The sequence below is a fragment of the Hyperolius riggenbachi genome, chromosome 12 (genome assembly GCF_040937935.1).
Source record: "Hyperolius riggenbachi isolate aHypRig1 chromosome 12, aHypRig1.pri, whole genome shotgun sequence".
Lineage (NCBI taxonomy): Eukaryota > Metazoa > Chordata > Amphibia > Anura > Hyperoliidae > Hyperolius > Hyperolius riggenbachi.
The window spans coordinates 15,993,996-16,018,915 of NC_090657.1; the positions used below are offsets into that span (position 1 = coordinate 15,993,996).

Here is a 24,920-nt window from a genome sequence, read left to right on the forward strand (position 1 = left end):
GGCAGACAGGTCATCACTGTTTCTAGAGACAGCAGACAGGTCATCGATGTTACTGGAGGCACAGACTGGTTAACAGTGTAACTAGAGACAGCAGAAATGCTCCAAGTATTACTGGAGAGAGAGCACATCAGTGTAACTGAAAACAGCAGGCAGGTTATCAGTGTTACTGGAGACAGCAGGCAGATCACCAGTGCAACTGGAGACAGCAGGCAGGCTATCAGTGTTACTAGAGATAACAGACAGACAGTTAAACCACTGTAACTGGAGACAGCAGACAGGTCAGCAATGTAACTGGAGACAGCAGACAGGTCAACAGTGTAACTGGAGGCTTACATCTGAAAATGGCGCCTGAGAATAATGGCGCATGGTGTTGCCGCTAATCCGTTTGCCGCTTATCGCTATTTAACGTTAAAGCCTTATTGTTATTTAGCGTTAAAGCATTATTGTTATTTAGCGTTAACACACAAAACCCTTTCTGTACCTACCCCTAACCCATAAACCCCCCTGGTGGTGCCTAACCCTAACCACCCCCCTGGTGGTGCCTAACCCTAACCACCTCCCCTGGTGGTGTCCAACCCTAACCACCACCCTGGTGGTGCCTAACCCTAACCACCCCCCTGGTGGTGTATATTGTACTGTAACGATACCTAACCCTACTCTCACACAGAACCCTCCCTTTACCTATCCCTAACCCTAAGACCCCTCTGGTGGTGCCTAACCCTAAGACCCCCCTGGTGGTTCCTAACCCTAAGACCCCCCTGATGGTGCCTAACCCTAAGACCCACCCCCCGGTGGTGCCTAACCCTAACCTTGACAGTGTTACATTAAATCCATTCACCGTTTTGCAGTTAAATAACGTCTGCAGTTTGGCTTATGTAGGGCGCTATTGATAAATAACGTTAGTGTGTGCCACTATTGATAAATAACGTTAGTGTGTGCCACTATTGATAAATAACGTTAGTGTGTGCCGTTTTTTCTTCTTTTTTCCCTGTGCGCCATTATTATGCAGTACTAACGATAAATAGCGATAAGCGTATCTTTTTAATGTGGCGCCATTTTTAAGCATAGGTGCTGTGCGCCATTATTCACTGATCCGTAACTGGAGACATCAGACAGGTAATCAGTGTTACTGGAGACAGCAGACAGGCCAGCAGTATACCTGGAAGCACAGGCATGTCACTGTTGTAAATGGAAGCAGTGCCCAAGTCTCTATTGCAACTAATAACTGTAGACATGTCTCTAGTAAAACTGGAAACGGTTAAGAGGAGGTGTCCAAAATTTTGCATAAAAATAATCAAAAACTTTAAAAAGAAGGTAGATGTTGGCTTACCTTCACAGATGGCAACTGCTCATTTTTCAGATATTATTTTCACAGGGCCTTAGTAAAACTGCAGATGGCATATATGCCACTGTTACTGGAGACAGCAGACAGCTCATCAGTGTTACTGGAGACAGCAGACAGCTCATCAGTGTTACTGGAGACAGCAGACAGGCCACAAGTGTTACTGGAGGACACCTGACCAGTCACTGGTGTAAATACAAAGAGCACACTGTCATCAGTATAACTGGATGCAGCAGACAGGTCACCAGTGTAACTGCAAAAATAGATAGGTCACATTTATAACCTGAAAATATCAGGTCAGGCTTAAAATGTCAATTTTGATGCAAGTATTATTTTGGAGGAAATTTGAGCTCATCCCTACATGTCTCTACTATAATCACAAACAGTGGCTGGTCATGATGGTAGGAAACAATACTTAACACATACATTGGTAAAATAATGGTGGGATGTATGCTGATGACTGTCTCTGAACAGATACTGTGTAGAATGATGATGAGCTGTATGAGGATGCTGATCCCTACAGTGGCTGTGTACAGAGATGGCGGGACATCTGTGCATGCTGAGGATGATCCATTCCACAGAGACTGCGTATTGAGGTGGAGGGACATCTGTGGATGACGATCCCTTCCACAGAGATTGTGTACAGTGATGGTGGAACATCTGTGGATGATGATCCTTTACATAGACTGTGTACAATGATGGTGGTACATATGTGGATGATGATCCTTACACAGAGACTGTGTACAATGATGGTGGTACATATGTGGATGATGATCCCTTACACAGAGACTGTGTACAATGATGGTGGTACATATGTGGATGATGATCCCTTACATAGAGACTGTGTACAATGATGGTGGTACATATGTGGATGATGATCCCTTACACAGAGACTGTGTACAATGATGGTGGTACATATGTGGATGATGATCCCTTACACAGAGACTGTGTACAATGATGGTGGTACATATGTGGATGATGATCCCTTACACAGAGACTGTGTACAATGATGGTGGTACATATGTGGATGATGATCCCTTACACAGAGACTGTGTACAATGATGGTGGTACATATGTGGATGATGATCCCTTACATAGAGACTGTGTACAATGATGGTGGTACATATTTGATCCCTTACACAGAGACTGTGTACAATGGTGGTGGGACATACAGTATGTGAATGATGATCCCTTACATATAGACTGTATATGACGACGATGGTACATCTGTGGACAATTATCCCTTACACAGAGACTGTGTACAATGATGGTGGTACATATGTGGATGATGATCCCTTACACATAAACTGTGTACAGTGATGGTGGGACAGACTCTAATGCTAGGAAGACTGTATACAATTTGTGGTAGACCACATAAACATCATCTTCTAATGGTACTAGTTCTGCTTGCTTCTCGAACCCCCTCCTCATGCTCCACCATCTATCAGGTGGAACAGGTCATTGACTCCTTACGTCAATGAATATTGATTCGATATTGCCATAATTTTAATAGTTTAAATACATTCAATTTTTACATTGAATCTAAAGTCCTATCTATTAGAAATACTGTGTAATGTGTGTATGCCTTTACACATTGTTTACTGTGATTGGGAGACATTTCTGGATGTAGGGCCCATAACACAAAGATTGTGTACAGTGATGGTGTAATATCTGTGGAGGAAGATCCTTAAAGGGGCACTATGGCGAAAAACTGTAAAATTTAAAATATGTGCCACCACCAAACTCCTCATCCATGCCCTCATAATTTCCCGCCTTGACTACTGAAATGCCCTTCTGTCTGGTCTCCCTATGACCCGAACAGCCCCACTGCAGTCCATCATGAATGCGGCAGCCAGAATTATCTACTGCTCCCATCGCTCCACCACGACAGATCCCCTCCTAGAATCCCTCCACTGGCTTCCTATCCAGTCCAGAATCAGATGCAAGATACTGTGTCTGACCTACAAATCTGTCCACAAAACCTGTCCAACCTACATTTCCGATCTTACTCAGAGGTACACACCTAGCCGTTCACTCCGCTCTTCCAATGAACTTCGCCTAACCGCCCCCCCGCATCACCCAGTCCCATGCACGCCTCCAGGACTTCTCAAGAGCTGCTCCAACACTATGGAACTCCCTACCTCCACCCATTAGGGCATCCCCCTCCTTCAACATCTTTAAGAAAGCCCTCAAAACTCACCTTTTCTCTCTGGCCTACTACCCCTCACAAGTGCTCTAAACCCACAACTGAACTCTGGTCCCCTACCATTCGTGTCCCTACCTCTCCCTCTGGATTGTAAGCCTTTGGGCAGGGTCCTCCTCCTTTTGTGTCCTACCTGATCATGCACCTCCATTACTGTGAACCCATGCTATGCATCTGAGTGAACCTAACTTGCCTAATCTCCATGCTCCATCCAGTGACTGACTAAGCATTACCTGGTACTCATACTGTGCTGTGTGATCTCCATGCTCCATCCAGTGACTGACTAAGCATTACCTTGTACTCATACTGTGCTGTGGGATCTGGGTTTCTTGTATTCCTGTATTGTCATATTGCTGTATGTCACCCCTAAATATTGTCTGTAACCTAAATTAATGTTCAGCGCTGCGAAATATGTTGGCGCTTTATAAATACAATAAATAAATAAACATAAACAAATAAGAAGTACGTTTTTTCCAGAGTAAAATGAGCCATCAATTACTTTTCTCCTATGTTACTGTCACTTACAGTAGGTAGTAGAAATCTGACAGAAGTGACAGGTTTTGGACTAGTCCATCTCTTCATAGGGGATTCTCAGCAAGGCTTTTATTCTTTATAAAGATGTTCCCTAAAAAGCATTTAAACAATGATCCTGGCCAGCTTCCCTGCACTCTACACAGAGCAACTGGCATTCATGAAGTGCTTTTGAAAATTAATATATCCCTGAGTTTCCCCCATGAAGAGATGGGCTTACAATTTTTCACCATAGTGCCCCTTTAATGTAGACAATGAGTGCAACAATGACCATTTTGGAGAATCTCCTTCTTTAACATCCATCATCCTTTATCTTCCAGCATCAACAAGATTGGGAAAATATACAGTGGGAAGGACAGGAAGGTTGAAGCTTTAAGTGGTGAGTTCCTCACAGTCCACACAGCATATACTGAAATGTTTGGGAGAGCAAAGATCTGCTGCATAGTATTGTACAATGTGGCATAGTAACGCATTTAATTCCAGGTACTCATGGGCGTCCGCAGAAAATTTTCCGGGGGGGGGGGCAAAAAGTGGGGAGGTAAAAGCGGGGCGCCGGAAAATGGGTGTGGTCATGAACCAGAATGTGGGTGTGGTCGTGGGTGGAGACAAGTTTACATGAACTAAGCAATGGTGGGACATTAGATTAGGACAGTGGTGGCGAACCTTTTGGAGGTCGAGTGTCCAAACTGCAAAGTCACTTTACTATCACAAAGTGCCAACAGCAATTTAAACTAAATACAAACGTTTTAACTCATACATGAACATTATGGAAAATTAAGTTGAAAATAAACTGTGAAGATAAACAATTTCATCCATCGTACTCCTGAAAAAAATTATTCATTTTTTTTAGAACCTCCCAGTTTCATTTTCTGTTTTAAAAAGCGGAAAAAGTAGGTTTAATGCTATTGTCTCATATGATGATGATTCAGCTTTTTCCATAGTCTCGCAGTTAGCAATCATGTGACCCCCAACAAGACAAATTCAGCAATCATGAGGCCCCCCCCCATCAAGACAAATTCAGCAATCATGAGGCCCCCAACATGACCAACTCAGCAATCATGAGGCCCCCAACAAGACAAATTCAGCAATCATGAGGCCCCCAACAAGACAAATTCAGCAATCATGAGGCCCCCAACAAGACAAATTCAGCAATCTTGAGGCCCCCAACAAATCATGAGGCCCCCAACAAGACAAAGTCAGTAACCATGAGGCCCGCAACAAGACAAATTCAGCAGTCATGAGGCACATAAATAGACAGCTTTTCACATAAATAGGCAGAATGCCCCCTTAATATGTAGACACCTCTCACCTGGTAGCAGTTCCCCAAAATACACTCAATCTGACAGCAGTGGTTCCCCAAAAATAGGCAGGGGTATATGTCCCAGTATATGTAGCCAGGGGGATATGTCCCAGTATATGTAGGCAGGGGTATATGTCCCAGTATATGTAGCCAGGGGTATATGTCCCAGTATATGTAGGCAGGGGGTATATGTCCCGGTATATGTAGGCAGGTGTATATGTCCCAGTATATGTAGGCAGGGGTATATGTCCCAGTATATGTAGCAGGGGTATATGTCCCAGTATATGTAGGCAGGGGTATATGCCCCATTATATGTAGGCAGGTGTATATGTCCCAGTATATGTAGGCAGGGGTATATGTCCCAGACAGTATATGTAGGCAGGGGTATATGTCCCAGTATATGTAGGCAGGGGTATATGTCCCAGTATATGTAGGCAGGGGTATATGTCCCGGTATATGTAGCCAGGGGGATATGTCCCAGTATATGTAGGCAGGGGGATATGTCCCGGTATATGTAGCCAGGGGGATATGTCCCCAGAAAAAGTGTCCATGTGTGCAGGAGGAGGGGAGCAGCGGAGAGAAGAGGGAGAGCTATGGGCACTCACCTTAGGGGGCTCTCCCTCCCTCTCTCGCTCTCCCCTCCGGAGTCCGGAATGAAGTGTGCAGCGGCTGGCAGCGGGCGGAACTTACCTCCTCTCGTCGCACGCGCCGGATGGATTAGCCGCTACTCTGGCCTGATCCAGACCAGAGTGCGGCACCAGAACTTCCGGCGCAGGAGCGAGAGGAGGTAAGTTCCGCCCACCGCTGCCAGCCGCTGCACACTTCATTCCGGAGGGGACAGCGAGGGAGAGAGAGACCCCTAAGGTGAGGGAAGGGGGGGGAGACGTCCGCCCTTCCCCACTGTGCCCATAGCGCGCTCTCTCTTCTCTGCGTGTTCCCCTCCTGCTGGCTGCACGGGCACGCGGCCAGGGGGGGGCAGCGGGCGGCCAGGCTCGGGCAGATGCCCGGTTTTGCCATATGTGCGGACGCCCATGAGGGTACTCTTTATTATTGGTCCACTCCTTATAGTTTCATCTCACCCCTATTTTAATGCTCCTGTTAGAACCCTCATCAGTACAGCACCTTCCTCAACAAAAAGCCCTGCTTTAATGTCACCTTATAGTTGAAATAAACTCAGAACTTCCTTTCTGCTATATATACCATTTACCAGAGCATGATAACCTTTAGTGGCTCTCCTGCAGTCTATTTGCAATTGTTGACAAGAACTAATTAGACACATTTATCTGCCTAAACAAACACACAACACAGAGAAGTGAATTTCTTCAGTAACTATATGTGGAATAAAGACTTTTCATTGTGTGCTGTACAAGTGCTCTGACTGAAGTCAGACTGGATTAGCTGTATGCTTGTTTCAGGTGTCTGATTCAAACACCATTACAGCCAAAGAGATCAGCAGGACTGCCTGGCAACTGGTATTGTTTAAAAGGAAGCATCCATATCCCTCTCAGTTAAGGTTCCCTTGGCCTATTGTCTATTGACATTATGATCAACGTGTATTAAAGGGTACCTAAACCAAATGTAAAAAACACGTTTTACTTACCTGGGGCTCCTAGTAATCATATATAAGTGGCTGGATGGTGTACTGGTTAAGGGCTCTGCCTCTGACACGGGAGACCAGGGTTCGAATCTTGGCTCTGCCGGTTCAGTAAGCCAGTAATTCAGTAAGGAGTTCATTGGGCAAGACTCCCTAACACTGCTACTGCCTACTGAGTGCGCTCTAGTGGCTGCCTCGCAAGCGCTTTGAGTCCGACAGGAGAAAGGCGCTATACAAATACTGCCATTATTATAAAGCATAACTTTTAATAGCAATGCCAATAGATAGTCATAGAAGTGATATAGAATAAAAAAAGTCTTTAAAGGGAACTTAAACCAAATTAATTCACTTACCTGGGACTTCTACCTGCCCCCTGCAGCCGTCCTGTTCCCACGCCGCTCCTCAACGATTCTCTGTTCCCATGCCGCGGCTGAGTTTCATTTTCGCTGGTGGGCCACTGCGCCTGCGCAGCCCTGGCCATCTGTATACTTCTCCGCATTGCACAGGTGCAGGACACTATTGCGGACAGCAATGCGGACAAGTATACGGATGGCCAGGGCTGCACAGGCGCAGTGGCCCGCCAACTCCCAGCAGAGCGAAAATGAAACTTGGCCGCTGCAGGGGAACAGAGGATTGTTGAGGAGTGGCATGGGCACAGGGCGGGTGCAGGGGGCTGGTAGAAGCCCCAGGTAAGTGAATTAATTTGGTTTAAGGACTTTTTATGCTATATCACTTGTATGACTATTTATTGGCATTGCTATTAAAAGTTATGCTTTATATATAAGATTACTAGGCCGAGAGACCCTCACTTTGTATTTATTTTTTGTTTTTGAACTTGCATTTAGAGGGGCCTCCTTTTTTCCCCAGATAATGGGTACCAATATTTAACCTACATTATAATGCCCTCTTTATTATTAGGGTCCCCTCCCTGTATTGCCCCTCTTAATGTATCTATAAATATAGTACCCTTTCAAAAGAGAATCCCCAATAATGCCCCTTTTTTTATAGTGACCCTCATTGTAGATCCCCCAGTAATAGTGCATTCTCTTGCAGTTCTCCCCACTGCAGAGACTGACATACAGAAGATGTTGGGAAACCGATATTTCTATGGGCATGCAAATGGTGCCTCTGGCCGGGGCGCTGTATTGAGTGGCAGGGAGGGTGGGCGCAACAGCAGCAGGGAGCAGGCATAGCGGAGTTTCAACTCACCTTCCCTAATCCCCACACGCATGCAGCCTCTATCTTCATCCTGTCCGAGGCATCCATCGTGTTGGTAACAGCACTCCCTGTGATGACGTAACCGCATGTCATTACAGGGGGCGCTCTTACCATTGTGACGGACGCAACAGGAAGAACAAAGAGGCTGCGCGTGTGTGGGGATCGAAGAAGGTGAGTTGAAACTCTGCTATGACCACTCTCCCCCACCCATACTTGATACCTATGTTGGAGGCACCTACCTAAATAACCCATACTGCGGGCACCTACTTATCTAACCTATACTGCGGACTCGTACCCATCTAACCTATACTGCGGGCACTTACCTACCTAGCCTATATTGTGGGCACCTACCTATCTATCCTATACTACGTGCACCTACCTATCATCTAACCTATACTGGAGAAACCTACCTATCTAACCTATACTGGGGGAACCTACCTATCTAACCTATACTGGGGAAACCTACCTATCTAACCTATACTGGGGGAACCTACCTATCTAACCTATACTGGGGGAACCTACCTATCTAACCTATACTTGGGTCAACTATACGGGCTACCTATATTGGAGGGACTTATAGCTGGCTACCTATACTGGGGGTAAGCACTGGGAGAAGAGGATCAGAAGAGGTAATGCATAATCTCCAGCATCTTCTGTATGCTGATCTCTAGAAGACGATGGGGCACTGCACTATCACAGAAAGCCATGTACTGGAGCAGCATGTTAGGTCCATCCCATTATCATTGTCATGAAGGAGGACAGTGGAGTGAACCACAGCACTGAGATTTGGAAGGACCACAAAAGTGGCACTTTTCACGCCAATCCATGGTGGCTAGCCAAATTAGTAAATCATCATTCAATCACAAACTACAGGAAATTATTCCGAGATAATCCTTTTGCAGTGTTTTGGCTATGAATGTAGTGTGTGTATGGCTGTTCCACGGAATTGTGTAATAATCACTAAACGATAAATGAGCGCATTGTTTTCTTTTGTTTCCATACCCTGCTTATTACTCGTGCACCACCCAGCCCTCCTACTTCCTACATAGAGCAGTAAACGCTGCTTGGCTATAACCAAACGTCGTGTCTGTACAGCACTCTTTTCCACATTGTCGCCCGATTAATCAACACTCATTAAAGGCAACATTGACGTGTGTACTGTGCTTAACTGTAAGAGGAAGATGGGATAGCGCAGGGAAATGACTATAGGAATGATGGACGTGTTCTATGATTTGCCGTAAAGCTATCATCAGGATGCCTGTGTGAGGTGCAGCAAAATATGCCAGTGCTATACAAATGCATAATGATGATAATAATAACATTCTGTGCTTTGCTTCCTCCTCAGGGCTGGACTTTGATGTATATGAAGGCCAGATCACAGCCTTGCTGGGCCACAGTGGAGCCGGCAAATCCACACTACTCAATATATTAGCTGGAATGTGCAGGGCGACATCTGGTGAGATATGTACTGTCAACACACAATGAGATAAATATATATGCTGGAAATATGTGGTGAGATATGTACTGGGGAGGTATGTACTGGTAACATCCAGTGAGATATGTACTGGGGGAGGTATGTACTGGTAACATCCAGTGAGATATGTACTGAAGATGTATGTACTGGTAACATCCAGTGAGATATGTACTGGGGGAGGTATGTACTGGTAACATCCAGTGAGATATGTACTGAAGATGTATGTACTGGTAACATCCAGTGAGATATGTACTGGGGGAGGTATGTACTGGTAACATCCAGTGAGATATGTACTGAAGATGTGTTTATATTTGAGAACAGAGGCGCCAAAAGAATAAAAACAGTATTTAAAAGTTTTAAAATTTGCGTGGGAGGTAGTGGTGGACTTACCTCCCGCAAGCAGACACAACACTGTGTATTCAAACAAAGGGAATATTTATTGGTATACTCCAAGGGTAGATCGCAACGCGTTTCGCAGGTCAAGCCCGCTTCATCAGGCAAATACAGGAAGGAGCACACAGCAGCAGTATGTCCAGGTAGCACTTGGCGCCAAGTGCTTGCTGGACATACTGCTGCTGTGTGCTCCTTCCTGTATTTGCCTGATGAAGCGGGTTTGACCTGCGAAACGCGTTGCGATCTACCCTTGGAGTATACCAATAAATATTCCCTTTGTTTGAATACACAGTGTTGTGTCTGCTTGCGGGAGGTAAGTCCACCACTACCTCCCACGCAAATTTTAAAACTTTTAAATACTGTTTTTATTCTTTTGGCGCCTCTGTTCTCAAATATAAACACGTCTTATATCCACCCTTGGTGGAGGGGGATACCCCTTCTTGTTTTACAGTCTACAGAGAGTGACTTCTTAATCCTGAGTGAGGACAGGCTAATCTCCTCACCTGCTTATACAGTGGTTGCCTGGAGGTAACCCTGGTTTGTGAGTATCTAACTTATACTCGTTCCATTATCCAATTGCCTTAACATACTACACCATATTGGGCTCTCGGTTCTTTTTCTTTTTTCATGTACTGAAGATGTATGTACTGGTAACATCCAGTGAGATATGTACTGGGGGAGGTATGTACTGGTAACATCCAGTGAGATATGTACTGAAGATGTATGTACTGATAACATCCAGTGAGATATGTACTGGGGGAGGTTTGTACTGGTAACATCCAGTGAGATATGTACTGGGGGAGGTATGGACTGGTAACATCCAGTGAGATATGTACTGGCAGCATTTCAGGAGGTATGTACAGTGCATCCGAAAAGTATTCACAGCACACCACATTTTGCTATGGTACAGCCTTATTCCAAAATGGATTACATTCATTTTTTCTCAGAATTCTACACACAACACCCCATAATGACTATGAAAAAGGTTTACTTGAGATTTTTGAAAATGTATTAAAAATAAAAAAAAAATTGAGAAAGCCCATGTATATACTGTAAGTATTCACAGCCTTTGCTATGAAGCTCAAAATTGAGCTCAGGTTCATCCTGTTTCCCCTGGTCATCCTTGAGATGTTTCTGCAGCTTAATTGCATGCAGCTTGCAACCAGGCACGTGCACAGGGGGGTGCTATGGGTGCCCAGGCACCCCCCTTTTTAAAACCTTCAAAAAAAGCCCCTCTCGCCGCATAAAATAAGCTCCGCCCCCCAACCATGATAATCCCCGCCCATTTGTGGGAAGCTCCCCCCCGTCTGGGACACTTTCAAGTGAAGAGGCCCAGACAGAAATCCTAGTGTGGCATACTGACCGCTCCCTCCACCTAGGACCCATACTGACCTCTCCCTCCCCCAGCACCCATAGTGACCTCTCCCTCCACCTAGGACCCATATTGACCTCTCTCTCCCTAGTACCCATAGTGACCTCTCCCTCCACCTAGTACCCAGTGACCACTCCCTCCCCTAGCACCCACAGTGACCTCTCCCTCCGCCTAGGACTCATATTGACCTCTCCCCCTCCCCAGTACCCATAGTGACCTCTCCCTCCACCTAGTACCCAGTGACCTCTCCCTCCACCTAGTACCCAGTGACCTCTCCCTCCACCTAGGACCCATACTGACCTCTCCCTCCCCAGTACCCACAGTGACATCTCCCTTCACCTTTCACCCACAGTGACCTCTCCCTCCACCTAGCACCCACAGTGACCTCTCCCTTCACCTTTCACCCACAGTGACCTCTCCCTCCACCTAGCACCCACAGTGACCTCTCCCTTACCCAGCACCCACAGTGACTTCTTCCTCCAGCTAGCACCCACAGTGACCTTTCCCTCCCCCAGCACCCACAGTGACCTCTCCCTCCACCTAGCACCCACAGTGACCTCTCCCTACCCAGCACCCACAGTGACCTCTCCCTCCACCTAGCACCCACAGTGACCTCTCCCTCACCCAGCACCCACAGTGACCTCTCCCTCCCCAGCTCTAGCAGTGATCCTGCCTACCCCAGCACCCACACTGACCTATCCCTCCCCCAGCACCCACAGTGATTTTTCCCTCCCCCAGTGGCTACCCTCCTGTCCCCTACAGCACCCACAGGGACGTCCCATCCCACAAGCAGCACCTACAGTGACCTCTCCCATTGCCAGCTCCCACAGTGGCCTCTCCCAACACCCAGCATCCACTTCCTCCTCCAGTAACCACACTGATTTCTCCCAGCACCCACAGTGACCTCCCCTTCCTCCAGCACCCATACTGATCTCTTCCTTCCACAGCACCCACAGTAGCCTACCCTTCCCCCAGCACCCACACTGACCTCTATCTCCCTTAGCAGCAACTATGCCATTCATAGCAGCACCCATAGTGACCTCCCACCCCCTGCACCCAAAATGACCTCTACCTCCCGAAACCCACAGTGACCTCCCCCAAAGGACCCACAGTGACCTCCCTTTCCTCCAGCACCCATACTGACCTCTACCTTCCACAGCACCCACAGTGACCTACCCTTCCCCCAGCAACCACACTGACCACTACCTCCCCTAGCAGCAACTATGCCATTCATATCAGCACCCACAGTGATCTCCCACCCCTTGCACCCACAACAATCCCACCAATATTCAGCACCCGCATTAAACTCAACCAGTAACTCCCACTATCGCAACCACCCAGTACTTGCACCGAGCACCCAATACTCACATCCGGACTCATAATGGCACTTAGTACTTGCATCAAACAGCCACATGGCACCCAGTACCTGCATCCCTTCACCCTATAGCTGGCACCCAGTACTCACACCTACATGGCACAGTACTTGCACCCAGCCCCAACATGGCACCCACTACTCACACCTGCACACAGCCTCCACATGGCACCCACTATCTGCACCCACATAACTAGTACTAGCACCCAAAGTACCTGCACTCAGAACCCACATGACACAATGCCCAACCATAGCTAGCACCCAGGCATGGCACCAAGTATTTGCACCTATGTGATACCCAGCCAGCACCTGCACCCAACACCCACATGTTTCCTCTGCAGTAGTTCCAGTTGCACTAAGCCACCACTTGGTGCCCAGCACCCACTCCAAGCACTCACATATGACATCCAGTACTTGCATCCAGAACTCACAAGGGACTGAGTACCTGCAATCAACACCTACATGATGGTTGATACACACCCATACAGCCAGAATCCACATGACACCCTGTGCCAGCACCCAGAACCCACATGGCACCCAGCATCTGCCTTTAGCACCCACATGACAACAAATACCCCACTAGCCAGCACCCCTCACCCATATGTCACCATGTACTCACTCCCAGTACCCACTTGGCACTCAGTATGTGCACCTAAGACCCACATACCCCCATAATCAACACGCACATGGCACAGTACCAAGGTCCAAAGCCATTATATGCACCTAGTAGCCATCCATGGCCAGCACCCAAATAGCACCCAAATAGCACCCAGTACCCATCCTTGGTCCGAACCCATATGAGACTCAGTAATCCCATGGCACACATCCAGACCACACATGGCACTCCCTACTACTGTCCAACACTCACATGGCTCCCTGTACCATTTAGCACTCATGTCCAACACTCACATGGCTCCCTGTACCAATTAGCACTCACATGGCACCCACTATTGCTTATCACCATCTGCTACTCATTCAGCACTCAATACTGCATAGCACCCACTGCAAATAAACACCCAATTCAAACTAGACCTTGGTACCCAAAGCAGCTTGATACAGACTTTACTGCTAACTTGCTAACACTTAGCGCCGGTTAGTGAATCAAGCCCCAAATATCTGCACCCAGGCCTAAAATTGCACCCAGTACTCACACCTGCACACAGCTTCCACATGGCCCCCACTATCTGCACCAAGCACCTACTTAACCTGTACCCAAAATACCTGCATTCAAAACCCATGTGATGTCCAAAGCCCACCCATAGCCAGCACCCAGTACAGGCATGGCGCCAAGTATTCACACCCATGTCACATCCAGTACCTGCACCCAGCACCCAAATGACATCCAGTACATGCACCCAGATCTTACATGGCACTAAGTATTTGCAATCAACACCCTCATGAAACTCGATACCCAACCATAGCCAGAACCCACATGACACTCAGCACTTACACCCAGAACATGGCACCCAGCATCTGCATTCAGCAGCATGACAATCAATACCCCCCTAGCCAGAAACGAGGAGGGGGGCATGCGGGGGAAGGCATTGCCAGGCCCCTTTTTTAAATTTGAGCACCCCCTACTTAAGGACCCTCTGCACGGCCCTGCTTGCAACTGAAGTCTGACTAGATTAAGTCGACTTCAGTCAGAAACATCTGATCTGAATGCTTGTTCAGGATCTATGGCTAAAGGTATTAGAGGCAGATGATCAGCAGCACAGCCAGGCAACTGGTATTGTTTAAAAGGAAATAACTATGGCAACCTCCATATCCCTCTCAGTTCAGGTGTGCTAAATGACTGAGGGGATCTCAACCTGACGTGGGTTGACTCAGAGTTAAATTCCTCAGCAGACTGGGGGGACACGAGGCTAGCCAGCGTGGGTGCCCTTCCGCAAGCAAACCTTGAAGAACTCAGGCCACTCCTCTTAAAGACGTAGGCTGGTGATTCTTTTATTGCAAGCCAATCATGCACACAAGCAAGTGTTAAGACTAAGGAGCATTAACATTACCATCCTTCGATGATGATCTTTGAGTTCTTTCTTATTTTTAAACCTAGATGGCTAGATATCAACAGCTCTAACTAAATCCGTCAGATCCTTTTGCATGTTTAGCATCAGTTCCTAAAAAGTTAGAGCTTGACCCACTGCTTGTCCTATTGTACTTTTGTCATATCCTCTGAAAATCTTATTATAAGACATATAAGATAAAGCATCTGCTGCCTTGGCAGCTAATCAAATTGCACAGCTGTATTCCCAGGCTTAATCGGGAAAGTACAAAATATACCGATAATCTCTTGGAAGCCAGCTTGGTTTGAATGTGCTAAGAGAACCTGTCTCTTAGAAGGAAATAAATATGGCAAACTCCATATACTTCTCGCTTCAGGTACCCTTTAAAGAGGACCTGAGATGAGAAGCGTCTCAGGTACCATACTTACTTGGGGCTTCCTTGAGCCCCCTTGAGGCCATTCGTCCCTCGTCTCCCCGGGTGGCTCCTGTCACCCACAATAGTGCCTGAAAGCATTGCCGAGTTGCGCTTCATCGCGCATGCGTGGCTCGGCCAGGTGCGCTCTTGTTGCGCTCCTATCCCTACTGGGCAGGCACAGAACACTCCCAGGGACAGGAGCGTGAAGGGGAGCGCTCCTGGCTGGGCTGCGGATGCATGATGGAGCATGACTCGGCCAGGCTTTAGGGCACTATTGCTGGTGGTGACAGGAGCCACCCGGGGAGACGGCGAAGGAAAAAAGGTTCAAACTCCGTGCTAGCAAGACGTACGTAATAAAGTGACCAGTGAAATATGTCAATTTTCCTGTCGTGTTTCTTTTAGTTCATGTATTAGCATATCATTTGATAATCATTATCCCCCAAAATGCCAAATGCTGCAACAGTAACGCGGAAGTAGCAAATGCAGCCACTATGACCCTCAAATAATAAATGCCACGGATCCCCATTTCCCCACACGTAGCACCCGTAGGCATGGCTACTTGAGCAGACTGTCTCACTCGGTAGGTGCACCACTGCCTTTTTCACTTATGAAGTTTTGCGTATCAGGTCTTAAAGAAATCATGGGGTTCTTAGCAGCGTCTCAAAATTGGTAAATACAACCTCAAATGAACAACACAACACATAATACACTGTGTCATTATTTATTTAAAGTGAACCTGTAGTCTCAGGGGGACAAAAAGTTAGATACTTACATACAGGGATGCCTCTGTCTGGATAGTCCAGAGGCTTCCCATGTCTTCATCGACCCCAGCGAGGACATATCTGATGAGCTTGTTGAAAATGTTTTTGCGGCCAAGCTTGTGAATGAGCCTGGCCATACTGTGCCTGCACGAGTACAGCTGCATCTGCACGGTAAGCCAAAGGTGCTTGTTCATGGGTGGCTCTGTGCTACTGCGCATGCTGCGAACAGTCGGTGGTGTGGAGGAGGACACATGAAGCATCTGAACTATCTAGAGGCCTCCTCTACCTAAGTAAGTATCTAACGGTTTGCCCCCCTGAAGACTACAGATTTAAGAACAAAGGCAGATTTCAGAAATGCAAAAGCAGTGTGTGAAGAATTAAGTGTACCTTACCATTTTTATAGGAATTAAGAGAGTTCGTAGCAGCTGGTTGCTCGTAATCAAATGCACTTTATTAACTGAACATCTGCAACTATGACCATCTCTACAAATAACAGCTGTGTTGGCAGATTGATGGTCCTGTAGCATGTAGAGGTCATGACATCAGTAATGATCTTAGGGAAGCTATTTCTGCTGCCAAACTACGTGGGGTTAAAAGGCCATTTTCAAAAAAATGAAGCTCATCAATTCCACAGTGAAAAAGATTATTTACATGCTGAGAACATTCAAGACAGTTGCCAATATTCCCAGGCGTGGCCGTCCCACTAGATTCAGCCCAAGGATAAACTTTACAATTTTCAGAGAAGTTCTTTGGACAGACAATACCAAAGTGGAGATGTTTGACCATGACGCCCGCACCAGGTTTGGCAAGAACCAAAACACAGCATAGCAGCACAAACATCTCATACCAGCAGTCAAGCTCTGTAGTGAATAGGTGATGATTTGGGCTGTTTTGCGGCCACAGGATCTCTCGACTCCTGACAGTCATTGAGCTGACCATGAACTCCTCTGTATACCAAAGTTTTCTAAAGTAACATGCGAGGCAATCAACCGCTAAAGCTTGGCTAAAGTTGGATCATTTAACAGATTGCATTTCCAGTCAAATGTGTTGGGCACTGTGCAGGGTGACATAGGAAGACATAAATGCAGGGTCGGATTTGGACATTTTACCACCCAAGGCCCGGCCCAATGTTGCCAACCTGACCCCCCTAACTGCCCTGTCCTGTGTGCTCCCCTTGTCTCGTTTATTCCTCTGGTCATGTGCTCTCGGCCTGTGCTCCCCAATCCTGTGTAATTATCTGGTCCTGTGCTCCCCCCATTAAGTGCTGTGCTTGGGGGGAGCTCAGGATCAGTTCTCCAATGCTCACCCCGTGGAAGCAGGGCAGCCACGGACTGGTGTCAAAAACCTGAGTGGTTCTTGTCTTTTTCATGATTGCTAACTCAGTAAAGGACCAGCCCTTAAAGCGTTGCGATCGTATAAATCCGGCATAGCGGGGTCTGAACCCTCTATAACAGTAATTATAGATTGACGGTATACCTTGGAATGAATCAGAGCACTCAGTATATGATTTTATAAAAAAAATTGTATTTGCTTATAATACAGCATATATACAAAATATGAACAGTTCTAAGTAGTGTTTCCTTCTAACAGTATTCCATCTTATCAAGGCCTTTATAGCCAAGCGATCATCAATCTTCTAAGTACATTCAAAAAAGAATATAACAGTTTTGTTATGTAGAATAAGATCAAAAGTAGTTTCATCTGTATCAATAGCTGTGTATCTAGTAGCTGTGTATACAATAGTTGTGTAAAACTTGTAGTAATCCTCTTAAAGAATATAGCATAAAAAATAACTTCTAAAAAACTTCTTGCTAACATCTTAACAAAACTTAATGCTGAAAAATTAATAAAGTAAATCACCAGAATATTGAGCATATTACCCCTTCTCTGTCATCTCTTCAGCATCTAGAGCCACGTGTGGGGAGGTAGCTTCTGCCTCGTGTGTCTGCAAACTATGAGCTTTCAGCTCTTACTTTTATAGGGATTGGATGCAATATGGCTGCCTAATCTGGAATTTCCCTGAATCCCAGGTTCTGATTGGCTAAAGCTTCCATGCGTAGCTCGCTATCTTTGACATTCAAAATACCCATAACACTTTTTTTGTTTTAAATACCGTAATTATCTTAACTGTGTGAACTAACCTCATTTGGAGTGTTAACAAATTCTGATCAGGTCATTTCTGACGCAGTTAATTAAAAATGGACATCACCAGCCATCTTGACTTTTTTTTCCCCAGACATTGAGACTAAACAATGTAATTCATGACGCATTTCTAGTGTTCTCTGCTAATTAGGTTGGAATGTCTCGGTACTTTCCCAGACATAAGCTTGGTCAAATTGACACTAACACAGACCTGTGAGAGTCTTCAGCAATTTAGGGCTTATTGAAACATACAGGGCTTCTAATATACTTATTTAAATATAAAGCTTAGTATATAATTCTTCTTAAAACAATTAATCATATAAGAAATAATTACATATTAAATCTTAATAATATAAAATCAAGTTCTATATATTTGCCTTTCTTATGAATAAATATAATACCGGTAACTTCAACCGGCAGATGTCACTATCTCATCATAAATAAAACGCAGTATTAATAATAGAAGTTGGAGGAGCACTCATCCATAGAAAGGAACTGTTGTGTGCCCAAGCCTTGGATCCCTGTATCCTCAGAATCCTCAGTAGTCAAATGTAGAAAGGAGGCTGGCACCACCAAGTAGAAAAGTAAAAAATTAGCTCTTTATTGATCAGTCATAAAATGACAGCATGGTCAAAAATAAGGTTTAGGCGGCGACAGCCCGCTGTTTCGAGCTGATATAGCTCTTTCTCAAGCCGAACAGCCCATAAAATGTTAACAATGACCAGACACTTATATACTGGTCTATACATCAATTAGCCAATAATTTCAAAATCAGAAACACCAATCAGAGTGCAAGGGTGTGTGGATGGACCTGATAGGGAACAGGCAGTGTGTGATGTCATCAGAACATACCTCCCAGTCAGCTGACCAAGGGCAGCCCATCACAGCATGGTAGAGAAAGCCTCCTATTTGATAGCAGGATGTGCATTGTAAACAAAGATCACATGCACCAATAGGGACAGGCTCAAACAGCCCACCCTTCAATATATGGCATGGTATACGCGTACAAACGTCCGCATAGTACGCGTCCCATAGACGCAATAATAATGCGTACTAGCCGCCATAGCTTGCCATCCAAACGCATTATCAAAAGGATGCGTACAAAAAGACGCATAATGCGTAATAATGGACGCAAGGTAGCCGCATATCGCTACTAACGCAACAAATGCGTACAAACCGACGTAAAAACGCCCCCTGGCCGCATAACCATATGATGGATGCGTGCAAAAAGACGCTTAACGCGTAATACTGGACACCATAGTCACATACTGTTCGTACCAATGCCATATTAATGCGTAAAAACCGACGCAAAAATGCCTTCCGGGCGCATAAAAACGGAAGCACGAAAAATGGCGGAACTCATATCAAGTCACACCTTATACTAATGCACAACACTATACACGTAGAAGTTGCATAGCTAGAAGGGACAGTTCTCACCAGGCCACAATGTTCTTCCCTCCATCAGCTCGCAGGGACTAAAGAGAAAAAAGAAAAAACACATCACTGCAAAAATATCAAAGTGTTCAAAATGTTGTAATGCTCCCAACCAGTGTTCCACACCCCCTAGCACAGCATAATAGCTGCCTCTTGTCATAGTAAATATCCCACAACACAATTTACAGATTCAACAGGAAAGTTTAAACACAAAAACTTAGATCGTATTGCCTATTAAGTCCTCCCTTTCCCATCACATGCAACTTTTTAATCCACCAAGCCTCTCTTTTGGCCAACTCATCCTGTCTATTTAATCTCCCTCGCCAATTGCTCGGAACACTGTCAATAACCTGTACTTTAAATTGGGACAAATTGTGTCTGGCTGAAACAAAATGGCTGGACACAGCCTGGGTCATATCCTTGCCACGTATGGCCGTCTTATGGCCAGACATTCTAACCTTCAGAGCATTGGTGGTCATACCCACGTTTCCCAATCCACAGGGGAATTTAATTAAATACACTACGTAACTAGAATCACAGGTATATCTGTGTCTAACCGTGAATCTTTCCCCTGTAGTGGGATGCGTGAAAGACCCACCCTTAGCTATATGGCTACAAAGATGGCAATTGAGGCACGGAAAGGTACCATGTCTATTTTGTATGACTTGTGTCCTCGGCTGGCGATGATGGAAAACCTTGTCTCTAACAGTAGGGGCCCTTCTGAAAGACATTAATGGGGGGTACCTAAATTCAGGTATCGTAGGGAACGCATCTTGTAACAGATGCCAATGATGTCGAATTGCCCGTCCAACCAGTTCGCTACACGTGTTGTATGTAGAGACAAATGGCATACGAAATTGCTTAAGATCACAACGATTTTTGTGATTTCTTGGAATCAGGGTCCTATCAGGATAACCCCTGTCCAAAAACTTTTGTTTCAATATATTCTTCTGAGTTACTGCCTCAGCATCACAAGAGACTATTTTTTCAACACGTTTTAACTGGCCGGTTGGAATGGCATTTTTAATTGGGGGAGGGTGGAAACTTTGGTAGTGTAGCAATGAATTTCTATCGGTGGGTTTTACATACAAATCGGTAATTAATCTATCCCGTCTCCTAATAATGCGTGTGTCGAGAAAAGTTTGCCTCACAGCCGTCCGCATGTACAGTTAGTCTAATCGCTGGACAACAAGAATGCAGAGAGGCAACAAAGTCAATGAGGGTCGAATGTGGCCCCGCCCACAAACAAAAAATGTCGTCAATATATCTCCACCAGCACTTAGCGTGTCGGTGGAAAAGTGGGTGGGTGTATACAAAACTGTCTTCATACTGACCCATAAAAAGTCCCGCATAGGACGGGGCCACATTCGACCCCATCGCCGTGCCACGTCGCTGAACATAAAAGGAATCCTGAAAAGAAAAGTAATTACGTCTCAAGATAATATTCAACAATTTCACAATGAACTGTCTCTGAGGTTCAGACATATCTGCATATTGCATCAAGTACCATTCTACAGCCTCTACACCCCCATCGTGAGGGATGGAGGTGTAGAGGCTTTCGACATCAAGAGTAACAAGAAGAGTCTCATCTCCAGAGATGTCAAGTGATCTCAATTTGGTAAGGAACATGTCAGTGTCTCTAATGTAGGATGCAAGAGAGGTAACAATAGGTTGGAGTAACCGGTCTACATATTAGGCAAGGGGTACAAATACAGAACCCACGCCGGCCACAATGGGTCTCCCCGGCGGCCGGCGTGGGTCCTTGTGTATTTTAGGAAGAGTGTAAAAAGTTGGGATCTTGGGTGAATCCTGTTGGAGGAAAGTAAAAAGGTTATCATCAATAATATTACAAGACTTTGCATCATCAAGTACAGATTTGATACACAGCTGCACTGCTCTTGTCGGATCCACCTTAGCATATACATCCTGTTGTGTTAACTGTCCCAAGATCTCCTGTTCATAATACAATGTATCTAACACTACAACTGCACCTCCTTTATCTGCTGGACGTATTGTTATCTCCAAACGTTGTCCTAGACCAACTAATGCTGCATGCTCCTCCCTACTCAAATTAAAGTCTACACTAAAGGTACCGGCCCTTGACTCTATCCCACCAATCTCTTCCTTAACTCTCTCCATAAACACATCAATCATTGGGTGGCTAGGGGGTGTGAAACGACTTTTGTTCCTAAGTCCAGTGTTCCTCATCCGTATTATCTCTATTTTCCACTGGAAAGTCATGTCTAGTACCAAAAAAAAAATGCTTTAGTTTGATGTTACGGAAAAAGCGAAACAGTTCTTGATCAAGCACAAAAAAATCTGGTTTGTGAGTCGGGCAAAAAGAAAGTCCATAATTCAGTACTTGTTCCTCAATGGCAGACAGTTCATGGCTGGAGATATTCACTACTAGTGAGGGACCTTCTGGTCCTTTCTTTGTCTGAGGGTCATTTGACCTTTGGTGCCTACTTTGCTTATACCTCCTGCCCCCTCTCCTTCTCCTCCTCCTCCTCGGCCATTCGGTGAAACCTCCCGGGAGGATGGTAAAAAATCACTGGATGAGGATTGTGGCTCAGAGGTAACTGGTCTAGGGTTCCTCCGTTTAGGACGTCCAGGCTTAGGATTTCTTCTACCTCTCGAGGCTCCAGAGGCCCTTTGCCAGGCATAAACATAGCCCGTAGTGTAATCTGAGAGATCACGATGATATTTCGATCTCTTGATCTCCTCACCATTTTTCCTGTACTCCTCCATCTTTTTATTCAAGCCATCGACATATGACTGAAATTCCCCATCCGACATACACTCCTTTAATCGATCACCAATGACATTGATCTTGCTGTCAATAATGGGTAATTCTTTTTGGATCCGTGCCACCGTATGTATCATGGCGTCAAAGGAGGCCTTATTCCATATCCTCGCCCATCCGGAACAGAAATCAACATCATCTGTAAACAGCATAGGGTAAATAGGGGAGCGTACAGCCCTGGGGATCTTTTTAGATTTACAATACTCCACCATTGTGGCCTGGTGAGAACTGTCCCTTCTAGCTATGCGACTTCTTCGTGTATAGTGTTGTGCATTAGTATAAGGTGTGACTTGATATGATTTCCGCCATTTTTCGTGCTTCCGTTTTTATGCGCCCGGAAGGCATTTTTGCGTCGGTTTTTAGGCATTAATATGGCATTGGTACGAACAGTATGTGACTTTGGTGTCCAGTATTACGCGTTAAGCGTCTTTTTGCACGCATCCATCATATGGTTATGCGGCCAGGGGGCGTTTTTACGTCTATGGGACACGTACTATGCGGACGTTTGTACGCGTATACCATGCCATGTATTGAAGGATGGGCTGTTTGAGCCTGTCCCTATTGGTGCATGTGATCTTTGTTTACAATGCACATCCTGCTATCACATAGGAGGCTTTCTCTACCATGCTGTGATGGGCTGCCCTTGGTCAGCTGACTGGGAGGTATGTTCTGATGACATCACACACTGCCTGTTCCCCATCAGGTCCATCCACACACCCTTGCACTCTGATTGGTGTTTCTGATTTTGAAATTATTGGCTAATTGATGTATAGACCAGTATATAAGTGTCTGGTCATTGTTGTTAACATTTTATGGGCTGTTCGGCTTGAGAAAGAGCTATATCAGCTCGAAACAGCGGGCTGTCGCCGCCTAAACCTTATTTTTGACCATGCTGTCATTTTATGACTGATCAATAAAGAGCTAATTTTTTACTTTTCTACTTGGTGGTGCCAGCCTCCTTTCTACATTTGCAGTATTAATAATATTAATTTTATAAGACTATGAAACCGCCAAGTGGCATCATTTGTCCTAAATACGGGACAATACAAAAACCTTGAAACTTATTGACATTCCAAAGAACAATCATAGTCTAAACAACTTTGTGAAAAACAGCTAATTATTTTGAAACTTTCTTTCTTTAGGACTGTATTGATTATTAATATTTAGATTAATAATATTTATATGTAATAATTGAACACATTTGTGTATGTATATATATATATATATATATATATATATATATATATATATATATATATATATATATATATATATATATATATATATATATATATATATATATATATATATATATAAGAAAACGAGGAGTTGCAGCACACGGCTCTTTATTGAGCAGATAAAGTGGTTACAGACAGACGTTTCGGTTGTGTCCAACCTTCTTCAATGTCAAAGTACAAGTGTACAACATGAAACATATATACCCGCCCAACAGGAAGTGACATGCTAAGTATACACCCATTATAGTTAACAGCAAGACAATGAGTCCAAAAAGCTACAGATAGTGTTAAATTCACACTTATCTGTTCCAGAGACAGTCCATATATCAAGTTCCTGTGTCTTTATCCAATTCATATCGTCCAATGTATAGGTACATAATCTGTAATGTTATAAAACAACACATCATAAGTATAAATGCAGGTCAAAGTCCCTATTCAAACCCTGTGGGTGTAGGGACCCCAATTTATGAATCCACATGACCTCTCGTTTTTTAAGGAGCAAAACCCGGTCCCCCCCTCTTCTAGGCCTGGGTATGTGATCTATGATCATAAATTTAAGATCTATGTCCCTGTGGCCCATAGATCTCCAATGTCTGGCTACCGGCAGATCAGAGGATCCCCCCCTGACAGAGCTCCTGTGTTGGCTAATGCGATCCCGCACTTTTTGTGTGGTTTCCCCCACATATCTTAATCCACAAGGGCATGTTAGCATATACACCACAAAGGAGCTCTGGCAGGTGAGGAAATGTCTGATCTGATAGTTGTCCCCAAATGTAGACCCCTTAGTCATATGTTGGCACTCAGAGCAAGAAAGACAGGGATATGACCCTTTTCGTCTAGGACCCAAAAAGCTGGTGGTGTCACCAGCTGTGGGTGAAATATCAGCTCTAACCAACCTGTACACCATCCTACATCCGTGACACATCTGATTTTCTTACTAGAGTGTCATCTTTGAAGTTTACTCCGACAGATGAAGTGTGGTTGGTCATTTGGGATGTGTCATCACTTTATACGTCCATTCCACAAACTGAGGGTATTTTGGCGTGCCTGGAGTTGATTGATTCATGTGGGTTATACTCACATCCGCAATTGTCTTTTTTTGAATAAAGAGCCGTGTGCTGCAACTCCTCGTTTTCTTTATATACCTGTGGGGGATTGGGCTCCCCCAGTTGCGGGCATACACCTCCTGATACCAGTGTGAGCTGTTGACTCCCCTCGGACTCTATATATATATATATATGGGCAGCACGGTGGCGTAGTGGTTAGCTCTCTCGCCTTGCAGCGCTGGGTCCCTGGTTCGAATCCCAGCCAGGGCACTATCTGCA

The 24,920-nt window shown here is 45.3% G+C and overlaps 1 protein-coding gene across 4 annotated transcripts in view; it reads left to right on the plus strand.

The window, feature by feature from the left end:
• LOC137542408 (ABC-type organic anion transporter ABCA8-like) overlaps positions 1-24,920 on the plus strand; it is a 219,540-nt gene that overhangs the window by 97,970 nt on the left and 96,650 nt on the right. For all 4 annotated transcript variants that reach the window (XM_068264299.1, XM_068264298.1, XM_068264300.1 and 1 more), the window contains 2 exons: positions 4,397-4,455; positions 9,534-9,644. In XM_068264299.1, coding sequence (XP_068120400.1) covers positions 4,397-4,455; positions 9,534-9,644 — 170 coding nt within the window. The remainder of the gene's footprint in view (positions 1-4,396; positions 4,456-9,533; positions 9,645-24,920) is intronic.